The sequence below is a fragment of the Grampus griseus genome (genome assembly GCF_964374135.1).
Source record: "Grampus griseus genome assembly, chromosome: 16".
NCBI lineage: Eukaryota > Metazoa > Chordata > Mammalia > Artiodactyla > Delphinidae > Grampus > Grampus griseus.
Window position 1 is genome coordinate 52,587,735 of NC_139010.1, and position 19,639 is coordinate 52,607,373.

At 39.8% G+C, this 19,639-nt stretch overlaps 1 protein-coding gene across 1 annotated transcript in view; it reads left to right on the forward strand.

The window, feature by feature from the left end:
* Positions 1-8,877: 8,877 nt before the first annotated feature.
* Positions 8,878-19,639, forward strand: part of KIF11 (kinesin family member 11) — a gene marked incomplete at both ends in the record, with an annotated part of 48,312 nt that continues 37,550 nt past the window's right edge. Inside the window, 9 exons of the mRNA XM_082673427.1 lie at positions 8,878-8,954; positions 12,833-12,965; positions 13,197-13,294; positions 13,383-13,461; positions 14,188-14,373; positions 14,491-14,615; positions 17,097-17,187; positions 17,740-17,982; positions 19,391-19,486. Of these exons, the coding sequence (XP_082529553.1) occupies positions 8,878-8,954; positions 12,833-12,965; positions 13,197-13,294; positions 13,383-13,461; positions 14,188-14,373; positions 14,491-14,615; positions 17,097-17,187; positions 17,740-17,982; positions 19,391-19,486 (1,128 nt within the window). The remainder of the gene's footprint in view (positions 8,955-12,832; positions 12,966-13,196; positions 13,295-13,382; positions 13,462-14,187; positions 14,374-14,490; positions 14,616-17,096; positions 17,188-17,739; positions 17,983-19,390; positions 19,487-19,639) is intronic.

Sequence of the window (19,639 nt, forward strand, 5' to 3'; positions counted from 1 at the left end):
CCTGCCATCCAGCAACTCCAATTCACACAGCTGTCACAGCTAATTGATGCTTACAACAATACTAACTTGTCAGTGCTCTTTCAAGCCCTATTGAAAAGGCATTGCCTTTACAAAACTTTCCTTCAATTCCATTCCTCACATACCCCATTGGAAGTAACACTCTGATCTGAGCCGCCACTCTCTAAAGGCATTTATTTGACTCTTAACCTTCCATATGGGTAAGAAGCAGTAGATTAGGAATGATGTCTTTATCATTTTTGTATATCATCTGGCAGCAAGCACAATGCTTAGGCAATGCTTGTCAAGTTTATGTTTGCTGAATCTTATTAAGCCTCTAGATGTAACTACCATTTATAGGAAATACAGGGGACAAATGTGTTAACTTACACCATAAGGATACAATCAGCAAAGTTTAGAATGTTTGGAACATTACACAACAAATGACTCTATTACTTTGACAAATAAATTGCAAAATAAAAAAGAGGAAGGAGAAGCCTATGGATTAAAAGGGACTTAGAATTGTCAAGCTATGACAAGCTGTTATAAAATTTGAATGAAAATGCAAAGGGCCAGGAAGACCCAAGCCAATCTTGAAGCAGAATCAGAAACACTTACGCTACCAAATTTTTTTCTTTTTTCTTCTTTCTTTTTTGCCACACCACGAGGCTTGTGGGATCTTAGTTCCCTGACCAGGGATTGAACCCGTGCCCTCGTCAGTGAGAGCACAGAGTCCTAACCACTGGACTGCCAGTAAATTCCCACCACCAAATACTAAAAGTTACTATTAAGCTATAGTAATTGAGATAATATGTTAATGGCATGAGGGCAGACAAATAGGCCATGGAAAACTATTTAGTAGTATCTACTAAAGCTGCACACATGCATATGTTATGATCCAGCAATTCCACCTTTATACTCAGAAATGTGAACACACATCCGCAAAAATACATGCACTAGAATGTTCATAGCAGCATAATTATTAATAGTCCCAAACTGGAAACAGTTCAAATGCCATCAAGAGTAAAATGCACAGGAAAAGTAAACTGGGGAATAGTCACACAATGGAATACTATACAGTGATGAAAATGGACATACAAAAATTACACTGGACAATATGAATGAATCTCACAAACGTGATGAAAGAAGCCAGACCCAAAAGAGTATATACTATATGCGTCCATGCTCTTTCAAGCCCTATTGAAACCAGACCAAACTAATCTATAGTATTAGAAGTCAGGTTAGCGAGTACTCTGGGGTCTGCAGTGACTGAAAGAGAATGCAGGGAGCTTGTTTTACATGCGTGTGTTCAGTTTTTGAAAATTGAGCTTATGATTTATATACCTTTCTTTTTGCAATACTTCAATGAAATCTTCAAAAACAGATTGTCTTCAAAAATGCAAAGCAAGAGGGCTTCCCTGGTGGCGCAGTGGTTGAGAGTCCGCCTGCCGATGCAGGGGACACGGGTTCGTGCCCCGGTCCGGGAAGATCCCACATGCCGCGGAGCGGCTGGGCCCGTGAACCATGGCCGCTGAGCCTGCGCGTCCGGAGCCTGTGCTGCACAACGGGAGAGGCCACAACAGTGAGAGGCCCGCGTACCAAAAAAAAAAAAAAAGCAAAGCAAGAAAAGAGACATTAACCAAATGAAATGCTTGGTTCTTGTTTAAATCCTGATTTGAACAAACCATTGTGGAAAAGAAATGTTTATAAGACAATTAGGAAAGTAAGAACACTGACTAGAATTTTGATGATATTAAATAATCAATTTGGGGGTTATGTTAGTGGCTGTTCACAGCAACTTTTTATTTGCGGTACGCGGGCCTCTCACTGTTGTGGCCTCTCCCGTTGCGGAGCACAGGCTCTGGACGCGCAGGCTCAGCGGCCATGGCTCACGGGCCCAGCCGCTCCGCGGCATGTGGGATCTTCCCGAACAGGGGCACGAACCCGTGTCTCCTGCATCAGCAGGCAGACTCTCAACCACTGCGCCACCAGGGAAGCCCAATCAGTGAGTTTTTCAAAGCCCAAAGTTCAGTTATTTCTGAAGTGATTAATGAGAGTGTAATTAATGAATTATCACTATATCCTACTCTAGCCATGTTTTATGACTTCACACAAGTATCTATATCAAGTTACACAACCCAGACAATTATACAAATATTGGATGATTGTGTTTGTGATGGATATAAACGGGCTATACAATAAAACCACTGACCGCTAGAGGGTCCCGTATAACAGCTCACAGAAAGAGAAATCTACTTTTGATAGAGAACACAGTAAAGCTACGTTAAAAATTTTTTTTTTTTTGGCTGCACGGCATGGCATGTGGGATCTTAGTTCCCTGACCAGGGATCAAACCGGTGGAAGTGGAAGTGCAGAGTCTTAACCACTGGACTGCCAGGGTAGTCCCTAGCTACATTTAATCCTTTTTTAAAAAAATACATTTATTTACTTATTTATTTATGGCTGTGTTGGGTCTTCGTTGCTGCTCGTGGGCTTCTCTAGTTGCAGAGAGCGGGAGCTACTCTTCGTTGCAGTGCGTGGGCTTCTCATTTTGGTGGCTTTTCTTGTTGCGGAGCGCCGGTTCTAGGCGCGCAGGCTCAGTAGTTGTGGCTCGCAGGCTCAGTAGTTGGGGCACATGGGCTTAGTTGCTCCGCGGCATGTGGGATCTTCCCAGACCAGGGCTCAAACCCGTGTCCCCTGCATTGGCAGGCGGATTCTTATCCACTGTGCCACCAGGGAAGTCCGCTACATTTAATCTTATTTGGGATATTTGTATTGGCTTGTTTAATCAGCTAACCAAAGCTCTTAAAAAAAAAATTAGAGTATAAATTCAGGTTCCTTATCAGCATTAAGGCATTTAACAGAACAGCATCAAAATAAATAAGGTATTTTTATGATATCCTTCCTGTGGTAGGCTGAATAACAGTCCCCCCAAAGATATTTATATCCTAATCCTTTTGAATGTTACCTTATGAAACAAAAAAGGACTTTGCAGATATGATTAAATTAAGGATCTTTAGATGGGGGGGAGTATTCTGGATGACCCAGGTAGGCCCTAAATGTAATCACATGTATCCTTATAAGAGAGAGACAGAAGGAGATTTGACACAGAAGTGAAAGTATGGAGGTAGACTGGAGTGATGTGCCACAAGCAAAGGAATGCTAGCAGCCGCCAGAAGGCTGGAAGGCACATGGAACCGATTCTCCCCTGGAGCCTCAAGAAGGAGCCTGGCCCTGCTGACACCTTGATTTTTTTTTTTTAAGGATGTTCTTTTTTAAAAAATTAATTAATTATTTTTTGGCTGTGTTGGGTCTTTGTTGCTGCCCGCGGGCTTTCTCTGGTTGTGGCGAGAGGGGGCTACTCTTCATTGTGGTGCGCAGGCTTCTCATTGCGGTGGCTTCTCTTGTTGTGGAGCACGGGATCTAGGCACGCTGGGGCTTCAGTACTTGTGGCATGTGGGCTCAGAAGTTGTGGCTCACGGGCTCTAGAGGGCAGGCTCAGCCGTTGTGGCACACAGGCTTAGTTGCTCCATGTCATGTGGGATCTTCCCAGACCAGGGCTCGAATCTGTGTCCCCTGCATTGGCAGGAGGATTCTTAACCACTGCACCACCAGGGAGGTCCCTGACACCTTGATTTTGATCCAGTGAAATTGATTTCAGACTTCTAGCCTCCAGAACTGTGAAAGAATAAATTTCTTTTGTTCTAAACCGCCAAGTTTGCTGTGATTTGTTACAGCAGTCATAGGAAACTGATACACCTCTCAAAAAAAAAAATCTGAAGTAAAAATACTTAGAATCTGGACTCTGTATAACCTACTCAGCAATCAAGAGTCAGTAGAATAAAAACATTTTCAGAGAAGCAAGTTCTCAGGAAATTTATTTCCTCTGCACTGTTTCTCAGGAAGCTACATGAGTAAATAAGGGAGTAAAGCAGGAAAGAGTACACAGATGAGATCCAGAAAACATGATCTCCAACCCAGGAAACTGGCAAAGGGAATTCCAAGATCCTGCATGCCACACAGCATGGCCAATAAATAAATAAATAGGAAAAAACCAAAAACAAGCCAAGGGAAACCCTAGGATGGCAGCTGGTACAGGCCTAGAGAGTAAGCAGTTCAATTACAAACAACTTGAAACTGATAGATTTCTGTTGTGATTGAATTGGTGGAAAGTTTTACTGAGGGGCTATAGGAAGAATTAGGAAAATAAGGAAAACTAATCAAACGAAACTGGGCAGTTATTAACTTTAGAATAGACAAAAAGTAAAGGAAACATAATCTCACTAGATTGAAATGCTCAGCTATGAGTAGGCGTATAACCTAAATACAGGTCTTTGATTTAACAAAAATTGTAATATTGGGGGTATGGGGAAGGGAAAGCAGAGGGGATAGTAAAGTTTGAGAACTAAATCCTCATCTTCCATAAGAGGAAGTCAATAAATGAAGTCTAAAATTGATTAATCAAAAGGTAACAGTACATACAAATTCTTTACAAAAATGAAAATGTGTAAATGCTAGAAAAGTAGCTAAGTTGAAAGTAGTTGTTTCTGGAGTGGAGGTCTGGAGGGATTGGGGTGAGATAAAGCAGGGAAATAGTTTTTTTGTTGTTGTTTTTATAAGCCCTTTAGAAACTATTTAACTTTCAAAATGATGTCCACGTTTTAATTTAAGAAAAATAAAATTCAATTTAAAATAATTTATACAAGAAATATACATACTCTTGAAAGAGAGAATGCCAGGTCAAACACATGGCCAATGATATCGCACTGGTAGAATTTAGGTTAACTATTCCTAGAGTATTAAAAATAATTTCTAAACACGGGCGAACTTTCAAGAGAGAAGTGTTGACTCACCTGAGTAGTTTGAGCTCCACAGAGAGTGTAAAATAACATATCAATGACAGCCACCTGCCTAGTGGAACAAAACTCTTACAAATTTCCATAAGACCCTGGCCATCTCCGTTAGATTTAGTCTAGTCTCGAGGGCAGGAACTATAATTCAGCCTATTTCTACAATGCCTGGCTTGTAATAAGCAACTCAATAAGGGTATGATGAAAATGGGATGCAGGTGCACTGACCACATGAAAAAATTAGGTGAACTAGGTGAGGGAGATAGCAGTTAACAATCTGGGATTTGGGATCAGAAAGAATTCTGAGTTCCTTCTCTGTTATTTATTAGCTGTAGACTACAGACAATATACTTAGTTGGCCTGTTTATTCATAAAAGAGTGAGAAATACTAGTTTCTGTTTCAAAGAGTTGTTCTGAAGATTAAATAAGATGGTGCACACAAAGTCTTTCATAAAGTCTGACACATGGTAGCCCTAGATAAATGGCAGCTATAACTATTAACAAATGGAGACTCTTGAATTTCTTGCATCAACCCGAATGTCAGCTAATGTAAATATTGTTTTTTGTTTTTTTATTTTTTTGGCCGTGCCACGCGTCTTGTGGAACCTTAGTTCCTGGACAGGGAACTAACCTGGGCCCCAGCAGTGAAAGTGCTTAGTCCTAACCACTAGACTGCCAGGGAATTCCTTAAATATAGTTTAGATATTTACTAATGAGAAAGAAAAGGAGAAGAAATTAACATTTCTTGACCTATTATGTGCCAGGTACTTTACACATGTTATTATTTTAATTCTTACAATAATAGTAATGATTATTATCTCCATTTTACAGACAGGGAAACCAAGGTTGAGAGAGGTTAAGTAATTTCCTACAGGTACTCATATATTTTTTTATTGACTACTTTGTGTAAGGCTCCATTCAAGACACTGGGAGGGACTTCCCTGGCAGTTAAGACTCCGCGATTCCACTGCAGGGGGCACAGGTTCCATCCCTGGTCGGGGAATATTGAGCAAAACACAGTCCCTGAAGAAACTTTCATTCTAGCAAGGTAGATAGACAATACAGTGACAATGTAATTATAGATTATAGTAAGTGTTATGAATGAAATAATCAGCATCTTGAGACAGAAAATTAAAGGAGGAATATGTTTTAGATAGAATGGTCAAGAAGGGTGTTTTTAAAGAGAAAGTTGAGTTGAGATCCGAAGGATGAGAATGGGTAAGCCATGCAGGAGCCAAACTAGAGAGTTGTAGGGAGATGGTACAGCACATACAAAGGTCTGGCTGCAGGAAAGAGCTTAGGTAGTAAGCTGTGTGGATAGAGGCTGGAGTTGTTTGTATAGGCCAAGGCCAGATCATGAGGGTGTTGGGGCCCATGATAGGCTGCCCCCAAAATGTACCTCAGTGGCATATTGATGATTTGGAAATAAAGTTACTTAAGAAAGGGTCACTGTCACAGGGACACTTTGACCCTTCTGTCTCCCTGTGAGCAGGAAATAAACCTCTCATGTGAAAGGTGCACTCCTTGCATCTAGAGGTTAAAAGGACACCCTTATCGCCAGAGACAGGGAATTCAGGCAAGAAGCCTATACAGACAGATCTTGTGACTTCTTTAATTTGCTACCCCAAGCCTAAACTCTGTTTAGATTATTTGCTAATTGAGCACCCCAAACTCAGTTTCTCTGTCAATTTCTCATGAATTTATTGTTTCTTTGTCTAAAAATTACAAGCTGCCTGCTTTGGCCACTTCCTAGGTCCCATTTCTATGAGACTTCCTTGTGCTCCAATTAAAATTAGTTTTTTCCGCCTGTTAATCTGTCTTGTGTCTATTTCATTAGTCCAACAACAAGAATTCAGCATGGGTAAAGGGAGAAATTTTTCCCTTCCTGACAAGGGCCTTACAGAACATGGTAAAGAGTTTGGATTTTATCCTAGGTATACAATGAGAAGCTAATGTAAGGTTATAAAGTACATGAAGGGCATAATCTGTTCGTTTTTTAAAAAATAGCCTTCCCTTTGCTGAGTGAATGCAGTGGGAATGGAAAAGAGCAGAAGCAGCGAGACCTGTTAAGTAGGTTGTTAAGGACAGTTACTCAGGGAAGAGATAAAAGAGACGGAATAGAGTGGAGGGCAGAGGTGATAAAAGCAACAGGACTGCACTAGACACGGAGAAGAAAGGAATCAAAGGTCTGGTTAGCACCACGTGTCTAAATGAGAAAGATTAGGGTGGTGGTAAGGGGGGTAAAGGGGGGACCTGTTTTGGACAGGTCCATTGTGAGATGCTGGTGAGCCATCTAAGAGGAGATATCAGTAGACAGCTGGCTATGCAGGATGGAGAGGACCATCCATCTAAGCTGTAGATGGAGATGTTTCCTTGGGGGAATGTAGGAGGTTAATAAGCAGAGGAACACTTAAAGGGGCCTGAGAGCTTTCCACCCCACCTGGCTGTCACTTAAGAAACTACAATGTATCTTGGGACTTACCTGGTGGCACAGTGGTTAAGAATCCGCCTGCCAATGCAGGGGACACGGGTTCCAGCCCTGGTCTGGGAAGATCCCACATGCCACAGAGCAACTAAGCCCATGTGCCACAACTACTGAGCCTGTGCTCTAGAGCCCGTGAGCCACAACTACTGAGCCCGCACGCCACAACTACTGAAGCCCACGCACCTAGACCCCGTGCTCCGCAACGAGAAGCCACTGCGATGAGAAGCCCGCGCACCACAACGAATAGTAGCCCCCGCTCGCCTCAACTAGAGAAAAGCCGCACGCAGCAACGAAGACCCAACGCAAACAAAAATAAATTAATTTTTTAAAAAAGAAAGAAACTACGATATCTAGGTTCCCGTGGCCTAAGTGTGGCCCAGAAGCGCAGTTCCCAGAGCCGACTATGGCACAGGCCCATGATTCATTATTTCCTGGGTCCAGAACCCACACCTAAGCTGGTCGAGTCACCCCAAGCACTGCCGAAACGCCTAGAGTACCCTTACGGAAGCCAGCGGTCATTGCGTGCGAGCCGGCCCAGGGTGCGCGGGCTGCCGGGATTTGTAGGCTGACTGGGGCGGGCGTTTGCGCAACCTCCTCGAGACCCTGCCCGACGCTGCGCCACGTAGACAGGGGGAAGCGCGCCCTGAGCCTGCAGCAGTTACTGCAGGACGGCTGTCGGAAAGAGCAAAACTGATCTTGTTTTCTTTCTTGGAATCATTTGGGGATGACGATTTCTCATCAGTTAAAGGATAAATTCCTAGTCCTAAAGTAACATTCAGTGTCCTTTTCGTCACGATTTCGTACCCGTGGTAGCCTTAACACTTCCTAATTATTCTTCAAAACTAGTCTGGACGTTTCCTCCGAGAAAGGGGCTTCCTTAGGACCTCTCTCTTCTGTGCTTCCACAGCACTCTCTTACAATTATCTAATAACAATTACAATCACGGCCAGCCTTCCTGAGCGCTTCCATGTTCTAGTCTAAGCTATTTACCCGCACCACCTCATTAATTCTCACACAGCTCTCTGAGACGGTTGCTATTATTCCCATTTTGAAGATGAGAAAATTTGGGTTTAGAGACGCGATATAATTGACCAAATTGAGCAAGTTTAAGTGTGACACTACCAAGTCCGGCGTCTCTCCCACTAGACTACGAGTTCCAGGAGAGCACGGTCGGATCTGCTATTTACTTTCCAGCGGGCCACGCCCCGGGAGCGGGATCTGGTGTCTACACCGCGTCCCATGGTGCCTTGCGCGCCTGCGCTGCAATTGGCCCGGAGACTCGGCTCCTTTTTCAAATTGAGGCGCCGAGTCGTTGCTTGGTTTCCTGGGCTTTGGGCGGATACTAGGCTGGTGATTCGAAGGCTCGGGCGGGTGGAGGACAGACGCCGGGGCCAGTCACAGTCCCTGGTGGAGGGCGATTTCCCCGGCCACGCCAGCACCCGACAGGGGAGGAGGGCACCCGGGTCCGCGCCGGCCGCCGAGCCGCTCCACGCCCCACGGCGCCCGAGTCCGCGACCAGGCCTTGATTTTTCGGAGGGGACCGTCATGGCGTCTCAGCCGAATTCATCTGCGAAGAAGAAAGATGAGAAGGGGAAGAACATCCAAGTGGTGGTGAGATGCAGGTAGGCCGAGCTTGGCAGGATTCCGAGCCCCGGGCTTTGCTGCAGGGCTCCTTCCTGCGCGGTCCGAGGAGAGAGGGCTTTTGTTTGCAATTTCTGAAGGGACCAGACCTTCCTGTTTCATAGTTATCTGCGTTCTGTTTGATAGAATGACATCAGGTTGCTGTGAGGAGTAAATTAGTATTTTTTTCTTTATTTTTCAGAAGAAAGGAATTTATATCTGAGTTTATAGTTTAAACTGCTATTCAGAAGGAGAATTTGGTCGCCGTTCTTTAGTGAAATGTGTTCTTTTCTTAAAAAACTACTGTCGACAAAGATTTAGGTGTCACTCCTTGCAGTTGGTCCGTTTGGAGATGACTGCACACCTACTTTACAGATGTTTTAGCACTTATGTTGGGATTGCCATCCCCTCCATCACCTCTAAAAACGTAATCAGTCCCCTCTTCTCTTTATTCTAGATGCAGTATTTCCTTAATCCCTACTAAACAAGTAAACATCACTGTATTTAAAATTTAAAAATTAAGTTGTAGAGTGAGTTTATGTTTTTAAGATCAAGGAGAAAACTTAAGTTCTGCTACATTTCCCAGTGGTTTCCATATCACTTCCCAATTTTAAAATGAGCTAGGAGAGGAAGGACATACTTGAAGATACTTGAGGCCCTCCATAGTTTACTGGTATTTGTGTGTTTTGTATGTCTGTTTTTGCTGCTGTTGTTTTAAAAACTACCAACTATCAGAAACTTTTCTGTAAACCCAAACGTATTCTAAAATTAAAAGGTTATTTAAAAAGTGTATTAACAAACTTTCTTAGGTTATTGCCTACACAGCTTTGGTGACTTGAGTTGTAGATATCAAAGGTAATAGCTAACTTTCTAAAGTAGGCGCCAGAGAAGACATTTGGTGGTAACCTTAAGTCTAGCCAATTACATTCTAGTTGCACTCTAGGGCTTCTGCTAATAGTTACTTGTTTTGAAGATTAGAAAAACAGCCTATATTCAAATGCAAAGTTTTAGATGATTTTGATCGTTTAGTAAAGTCAAGTGGTATTACCTTTTCTGTGTGGCTTCATTTTCTTTAATTTCATTTTTATTGTTAGTTACAGAATATGTCAGACCTATAAAAAGTTATAGAGAACAATGAAACAGACATCTGCGTATCCATCACCCAGATTAGAAACAGAACAATCATTACATCTAGAGTCCCAGCGTATCCCTCCGCATCCCTTTTCTCTACCCCAAGAGTTAAACATTATCCTGAATTTCATGTTTATTATCTCCATACATTTCAAGGCTTAACTTAAAAGAGATTTCTTTTACTTTATCACTAATGAAAAGTGCTTAGGTTGTGTCTAATGTTTACAATAACTTCAGTATAAAGAGATGTTTTTCTTTTCAAGTTAGCCTTTTCTTTTTCAAATAGCCTTCCTAATGCAAACATGTCCTTAAACTTTACTAAATAAACAACTTATGAGGCCCTCGGAGGTTGTCAAATCTTTTCTGTAAAGGGCCCAGATAGTAAATATTTTAGGCTTTGCAGGCCACGTGTGGTTTCTGTCACATACTCTTCTCTGATTTTTTCCCCCGTTTTTTTTTTTTATTTTAATTTATTAAATTTATTTATTTTTGGCTGCGTTGGGTCTTTGCTGCTGCGCCCACAGGCTTTCTCTAGTTGCAGTGAGCGGGGTCTACACTTCATTGCGGTGTGCGGGCTTCTCATTGCGGTGGCTTCTCTTGTGGAGCACGGACTGTAGGCATGCAGGCTTCAGTAGTTGTGGCTCACGGGCTCCAGAGTGCAGGCTCAGTAGTTGTGGTGCACGGGCTTATTTGCTCCGTGTCATGTGGGATCTTCCTGGACCAGGGTTCAAACGTGTGTCTCTTGCATTGGGAGGCAGATTCTTAACCACTGTGCCACCAGGGAAGCCTTTTTCCCCCAGTTTTAAACTTTTAATTGGCACAGTTTATTGTAGCCTAAGAGATCAGCAAAATTTGAAGAGAGATGACTTCATTACTTGGTTACAATGAATACAATCTTTACAATGTTCTTTACTTGTACAACAACTCTATGAATATTTATGGAATGAATGAATGGATTTAGCAATTCATTCAAAAAGTCTGCTGGACACGACTTTTTTTTTAAAATCCTCAGTCTTTGTTTACCATTTTGGTTGTTTGAATTTTAATATACTGTATTGAGGCCAACTAAAATTGATGGGTTTGCTAGTGTCATCAGCAGAAACCTTGCAATATCTAATTAAAGAAGTCTGGATAGGAAAATAGTTGCTTAGCAGCACTCTTTATTGCAGTGCCAACAGTCCCTTAAGCTTCTCTCTGGGAGCTTTGATAACTCTTAGGAATGTGTGATTTGTGTGAATTTCTACTACTCTGCCCTGACAGCTTGAATGGTATTCATTTGGTAACTTAATCACACATCCAGGCAAGAGATTAGACCAATTGGAAAAGCTTTAACCATATGAGAGGAATTCATTCCACTTGATACTTTTGTCCTACCTCAGTACAAGTTGGTTTTGACTTAATTTTGTTGAACTTTTAATAATACTGCATACTGTGACTTATGTGCATTGTGTAGGTTTCAGTACATTTGACAAATGACAGCATGACCAGATATTACTTGGAAGTTACTGAGTTAAATTTCCCAGGATCACAAATTTGGTCTTCTGACTGGTCAAACATGCTAGGGGGTGGGGCATACCAGAGGACATTGAGGTATCCTTCTTAAAATAAATAGCAACTTGGTTCGTCTAGTAATGAGGGGAAAGATAATTTCCTATTTGGTGTTTCCTGTCACAGTATGTGATAATGAATGGGAAAAATGAACTCAGGTCAAGAGTACACCTTTCCCCTTGGACCAGATGTGCGTTAAGTATATCAGTATCTTATGGATGCTATTCTGTGGACTATGGTTCTTTTTAGCTTTCCCATCATTCCCCTTAGGATGACATTTATTAAGCAGTGTAGTATAACAGATATTTGCATGCCTACTGTGTGCTAAGCATAGTAGTAGACACTGGGGAAACAAATTAAACAGGATTTCTTTCCCTACACTGTGAGGTTGGTACTATTACCAACCTTAATTTTCAAATGAGAAGACAGGCACAATGGGCTACATTGCCCAAGCAGACTGGATGGAGAGTCCTCACTCTACTGAAATGCCTAAGGAGGCATTTATTATCTTAGATTACTTCACAGGGAGTCTTTCCCATCACCCATGCCTCTCCCCTATCCCACCCTGTCCCAATTAAGGCCACATTAAACTTTTGCTGTATGTTCCTACCTTTTACGTACTCTTTCTAAACATCACCTCTCTTATAATCACTTGTTTTATGTCACTGTTCCCCACTAGACCTCACAGTGCTGTGAGGACAAACTTGGAACAGTTTGGAACTTGGAACAGTGAGTACCTGGCACCTAGTAAGCACTCAACGTATTAGTCATTATTTTAATCTGTTTTTTATTTTGTGCCATTTATCCACTGGCAGGTTAATATTTTGAACGCAAATCTGGTATGTTATTTCTACTACATCATAACCTAACTTGACTGGATTCTAAGAACAGTGGAAATAGAATTCTAAAAAATAAGTTTGGCATTTTTTACAAGTTAATTCTGTTAGCATCTACTCCAAGAAACTGTCAAAATTGTACATGTCTTTCAAAACTTTTTAAAAAACTAATTTTATTTCTGGGATTTGAAACCCTTAAAATTCTGCTGTCTGCCTTAGCAGTGTCATTTACTCCTCATTTAATCTCTATCACCAACAGTGTAGTTAAAGCTTCACATTGTTCTTGTCTGAGGTATTAACAAAAATGTCATCAATAACCAGATAACTAAGAGTTCATGAATAACCTTCTGTGTTTCTTTTTACAGACCATTTAATTTGGCAGAGCGGAAAGTTAATGCCCATTCTGTAGTAGAATGTGATCACATACGGAAAGAAGTTAGTGTACGAACTGGAGGATTGGCCGACAAAAGCTCGAGGAAAACATATACTTTTGATATGGTACTTACTTCCTAAAATGCTTCTACTTCTTTATTCTTCACTAATGTAAAGTTATCCTAGTACACATATTTTCTGTAGGTTCTAGTGTACAGTTACAAATTTCAGTTAATCCTTTAAGTTGTCAAATGGTTTCTAGTGGGCTGAATAAGTTAATATATTAAAAACAAAATTATTAAGTAATTCTGAAGTGTTTTTTTTTTTTTTTAAGAAATGCCTTTTTTTTTTGGATAGGTTTTTGGACCATCTACTAAACAAATTGACGTTTATCGAAGTGTCGTTTGTCCAATTCTGGATGAAGTTATTATGGGCTATAACTGCACTATTTTTGCGTGAGTGAAACACTATTTTTCAAATTGATGAAAAGGTTTAGATGTGTGTATTCGTTCTTTTGTTTAACACTTTTGTTAATTTTGACAGATATGGCCAAACTGGCACTGGAAAAACCTTTACAATGGAAGGTGAAAGGTCACCTAATGAAGAATATACTTGGGAGGAGGTATTTATTGTTTATAACAGACTTCTGTCTCTAAAGTGGCTGAAGTATATCCAGATAAAACTTGGTTGAAGGCCTGTCTTGAAATGGAAAAATCAGAGTACCCATGTCAAACACAAATTTAGGATAAACTACTACTACAGTAAAATTAAAGTATATGGTATGGCTTTTGTTTAAGAAACATACATTCTTATTGGGAGAGAGAGGAGCAATACATATGGCACAGTTAAGTGCTAAGAGAAGGGTCTGTTTCGGAGAGAATAGTTGGAGCAGACTATTGTGGGAAAGTAGAATGTGAGTAGGGCTTGAAGGGGAAAACCTTGCAGTGCAGGAGTTAGTATCATAAAGTTAGTCAGAATTAGAGAATATACTGTTAGATGAACACTTCTGATTAAAATGATGGTGTTATGTTCTCATGAGAAAATTTGGAAAGGATTATTGAAATTGGCTTTATAAGTAGCTTGGTTCAATTGGTTTCTGTGTAATGCTCAGGCATAAAGTGGCTGACAGGAATGACAGATTTGTGGAAGGTGTAAGGAAGAATAATTACTATTAAACAGACTGTTGTAAATGGCTTGGCTTCTCCAACAGGTTAGTTTTGTTTTGTTTTTAAACCTGTTTTGACATACTTATGTTTAAATATACTATAAAGGAGGCCCTTGTTATATGTGTTTTAACTATTGCAGTAAATGGCATTCTTTAAAGTCTTTATTAATGTTACAATTTCAGGATCCTTTGGCTGGTATAATTCCACGTACTCTTCATCAAATTTTTGAGAAACTTACTGATAATGGTACTGAATTTTCAGTCAAAGTGTCACTGTTGGAAATCTATAATGAAGAGCTTTTTGATCTCCTTAATCCATCTTCTGACGTTTCTGAGAGACTACAGATGTTTGATGATCCTCGTAACAAGGTAACTTCAGTCTTTGAGAATGAAATGACTCCAAATGTTAATGTGTGATACTTTGGGAAGTCTATATATATATATATTAAAACCAATCTAATGGATGCTTTTTTGATATTTTGTCAGAGGGGAGTGATAATCAAAGGTTTAGAAGAAATTACAGTACACAACAAGGATGAAGTCTATCAAATTTTGGAGAAGGGGGCAGCAAAAAGGACAACTGCAGCAACTTTGATGAATGCCTACTCTAGGTGAGAAAGCCATTGTTTCCCCCACCGCTCCATTTCCTTTTTAAGAAGAATTATGAACTTGGGGAATCACAGTGGGGTGAGTTAAGGTATGTGAGTCACACGTCTAGATTGTATGCTGGATTGCATGCCTTAGTAATTGGCTTGAGATTTATAGGGAGAGCACCAATGTTGGGAGAATGTTGAAAGAGAACAAAGACAAGTTGAACTTGAGCAGAAGTATTAAGTCTTTTAAAGGAGAAGATTTCTTTTCCCAAATGAAATTATACATGGGAGCCCAGATTAAAATGTGGCGGCTGTAGTTGATTTGGCAGTAGGATGCTCAGAGGCTAACCTCCTCAGCCTTAGGAAGGTTTGCCCTGAGCACTTTTCTGGAGCCTCTCAGTATACTGAGAACACAGTTTGAAAACCTCTGATTTGAGTAAGGATTAGAGGAAAATCAAATGACTTTATTTTATTTTTTTCCAGCTTTATTGAGGTATAAATGACAAAAATTTTATATATTTAGGTTGTGCAATGTGATTTTTTTTTTTTTCCCCCAAATGGCTTCATTTTAATGTAGGAAGACAAATGGTCACTAACACTGGCTTTTAAGAGGAGAAAGGGGCATATTTGATAGTAACCCCTTATAGGATGCATCGCAAACTCTCCAAATGCAGTTCACTAAGTCAGAGGTGATTTTTTTTCTGCTAGTCTTTGAAGGAAACATCAGAATGTAATTGAAAGAGCTATGGATTAGGAGTTAGATATTTGTGTTTAGTTCCAGTTCTGCAGTTAACTAAATATGTTACCTCAGGTAGTTAAACTTATCTGAATATCATTTTCCCTGAGCTACAAAATGACTTTTAGGGCTCTCATTTCTTTGCTCTCTTATAGTTGGACATTTCTACAATATGCTATAATGATTATAATTGCAACTCTGTAAAAATATGTATGCATTTAAAGAAAGAAGAAAAATAGCATAAGATGAAAGTAATTAAGATCATGGAATTATGTATGCTATTAAAATTTTAATTAAATTTTCCTATAATAGCTTTCCATTTAAAAACTTAAGTTATAAACCAATCATAGAATGAAATTTCCATTTTCATTAAATGATTGGTTTATAACTTTATTTAGAATTTGGAGGAATGAACTTAAGAAAATTTCTTTTCTCTAAATACTTTTCTCTGAAATATAAAATTCCTATTATTCTGTAAATTTGAATAATTAAGGATTCCCTTTTTCGTACATAGACTGCAATAAAGATCTCTTCTTATGAGTGTATGTGATAAAGAGAAGGAAAATGTAATTCACTTTTCCAAAATCAGAGTTGACTTTTGTGTTTAATTGCATTAATTCCATAATCTTCAATTAGGAATGGGTAAATTATGGTAGGAGAATATGAGATGCATATTATAATTCAAATCTATAGTTTATATTTTTCCATGTGCCCTTCCTCCTTTCTGTTATATAAAATAATTCAAATAATTTTGTAAAAATGATACTTATTGTAAAATTTTCCAAGTAACGTGAAAAGTACAAATGAGGAAATTAAAAATTACCATATGCCAACCATCAATGACATTAACAAACATAATGTCATTTACCAAATGTCATTGATGCAGAAAGGAATGATGTCTTTGGTTGTCTGTATGATTTTGATATCTCTCAGATAAAAGTTGAATGTCAATATACAGCATAAGACAGACTTTGGAAAACTTTATAGTCTAGCAGTGATTATCTTGTAGTGTTTTGGTAAACGCTGTTTACTAATTTCTGCTGTTCAGTGGAAGGAGCTACCTATCTCTGATGACATTCTCAAAGCAGAGCAATGTACTTTTAGAACAATTGGCTTTGAAGGGGAGTAATCAGATGGCTTGCCTGGTGCTGTTTGAATTTATGGTAATGACATATTTCAAGTGGTTCTTTTTTAAAAAAAATTTTTATTTTTGGCTGCGTTGGGTCTTCATTGCTGTGCGCGGGCTTTTCTCTAGTTGCGGGGGGGGGCTCTCTTCGTTGCGGTGTGCGGGCTTCTTATTGCAGGGGCTTCTCTTACTGCGGAGCACAGGCTCTAGGCGCGTGGGCTCAGTAGTTGTGGCTCTCGGGCTCTAGAGCGCAGGCTCAGTAGTTGTGGTGCATGGGCTTAGTTGCTCTGCAGCATGTGGAATCTTCCTGGACCAGGGCTCAAACCCGTGTCCCCTGCACTGGCAGGCGGATTCTTAACCACTGCGCCACCATGGAAGCCCCTCAAGTGGTTCTTATAAATAGAAAGATCGATTGCAAGCCTTCCCTTTTGGGATCTCCCCTGCGGGGGGCAGGTAGAAGAAAACAAAAACCTAGCATTCTATTCATCCACTGTCTTCCAAAATCTTATTGGTATCTTCTCTGATACTATCTTTTTCTACCCTGGTGGATTTAGATCTTTCTTTGCTGTTTTCAATATTTTATAGAAAGCAAATAATGTTTTGTATAATGACTGGGCAACTTGGTCTTGTTTTCTAGTCGTTCCCACTCAGTTTTCTCTGTTACCATACATATGAAGGAAACTACAACTGATGGAGAGGAGCTTGTTAAAATTGGAAAGTTGAACTTGGTAAGCATCAACATTAATAACCACTGTTTCATTCTTTCTGTTTTTTTTTTCTAGTTTTATTGAGGCATAATTGCCAAATAAAATTAAGTATTTAAAATGTACAGTGTGGCAGGATATCCTTTCTCATGGCTGAATAATATTCAAGTGTGTATGTGTGTATCACATCACATCTTCTTTATCTGTTCATTCATCAATGGGTACTAAGGCTGTTTCATACCTTGGTTATTGTGAATAATGCAATGAACGTGGGAGTGCTGATATTTCTTTGAGATAGTGATTTCATTTCCTTTGGATACATACCCAGAAGTGGGATTGCTAGGTCAGATGGTAGTTCTATTCCAATGTTTCATTCTTTATCACCTCATAAAGCAGCTTGAAGGTTTGTATTTATAGACAATATTTTTGTAGTCACTGGATTATTAGGTTTGTAGTGGATTGTTAATTATAGAAAAATTACTGGCTATTTAATATATTTATGTACAATACGAGAATGAAAGTCTTCTATTCCAAATCCAATAGACTGAGAACTCACTTTTATTTTTTAAATTTAAGGTTGATCTTGCAGGAAGTGAAAACATTGGACGTTCTGGAGCAGTTGACAAGAGAGCTCGGGAAGCTGGAAATATCAATCAATCCCTGTTGACTTTGGGAAGGGTTATTACTGCTCTTGTAGAAAGAACACCTCATGTTCCTTATCGAGAATCTAAACTAACTAGAATCCTCCAGGACTCTCTTGGGGGACGTACAAAAACATCTATAATTGCAACAGTTTCTCCTGCATCTCTCAATCTTGAGGTAAGCTCTTTGAAAGGTATCCGGAAGTGTAGTAGCTATAATTCTTATTTAATATCACATATTTTTAAAGTTCATCAATTGGCTTCATTCATTCTATACTACAGTAAAAAGAATCTGAGCATTGCATGTGGACATGTAGAGGAGGACACCACTGGAAAAATTGTCTTTCTCCTTTCTGGCAATTTTTAATCTTAAAAAACTACTTACTGGGACTTCCTGGGCATGGTGGTTAAGAATCCGCCTGCCAATGCAGGGGACATGGGTTCGAGCCCTGGTCTGGGAAGATCCCATATGTCGCGGACCAACTAAGCCTATGTGCCACAACTACTGAGCCTGTGCTCTACAGCCTGTGAGCCACAACTACTGAGCCTGCGTGCCACAACTAATGAAGCCTGCGCACCCTAGAACCCGTGCCCCGCAACAAGAGAAGCCACCGCAATGAGAAGCTCACACACTGCAATGAAGAGTAACCCCCGCTTGCCGCAACTAGAGAAAGCCCGCACGCAGCAACAAAGACACAATGCAGCCAAAAATTAAAAAAAAAAAAATAAAATAAATAGTTACTTCAGAGGGGTGGGTAGGATGAATTTGGAGATTGGGATTGACATATATACACTACTGTGTATAAAATAGATAACTAATGAGAACCTACTGTATGGCACAGGGAACTCTACTCAGTGCTCTCTGGTGACCTAAATGGGAAGGAAATCCAAAAAAGCGGGGATATATGTATACATATAGCTGATTCACTTTGCTGTACAGCAGAAACTAACACAACTTTGTAAAGCAATTATACCCCAATTAAAAAAAAACCAAACTAGTTACTTAATTGCATTTTTCCACACAGTCTTCAAAGAAAATTGCTGTGGTCATTAGCAGTGGATGGTCTAATTGAGGACCTAGAAGTGGGTTAAGTGAATGCTGCTGTTTTAGAGGCTGCTTAGAGAGCACTGAAGATGGGGTTGGATGTGTGGGAACAGGTAGGAAAACCAAGAGAAGCAACAAAGATGGTAAAATCTTATATTGGGTTATGTGCTTTAAATGGAATTAGGAAAAGCTTTTATAAGGTCTCTAACTCCCCTTTCATTTAAAAAAATATCTTTATTGGGATATAATTCACATACCATAAAATTCACCCATTAAAAGTATATAATTCAGTGATTTTACTGTATTCACAGAGCTGTGCAACTATCACCAAAATCTAAGTCTAAACATTTTTTTAAATTAATTAATTAATTTTATTTATTTATTTTTGGCTGCGTTGGGTCTTCGTTGCTGGCACGCGGGCTTTCTCTAGTTGCGGTGAGCCGGGACTCCTCTTTGTTGCGGTGCGTGGGCTTCTCATTGCGGTGGCTTCTCTTGTTGAAAATTAGTATTTTCGGTAATTGGCCTTTTCTTTTCATCACAGGAAACTCTGAGTACATTGGAATATGCTCACAGAGCAAAGAACATACTCAATAAGCCTGAAGTTAACCAGAAACTCACCAAAAAAGCTCTGATTAAGGTATTTGTGAATTTTTGTGGAGTAATGTAATCTTGTTTGACAAATGTGAAAATGAGGAGCTGAAATAGATAATTGTTAAAAAAATTTATTAAATTGCCTATGGTAAGGCTTTTCATCTAATGATTTGAACTAAATACCCTATGTGTTAAAATG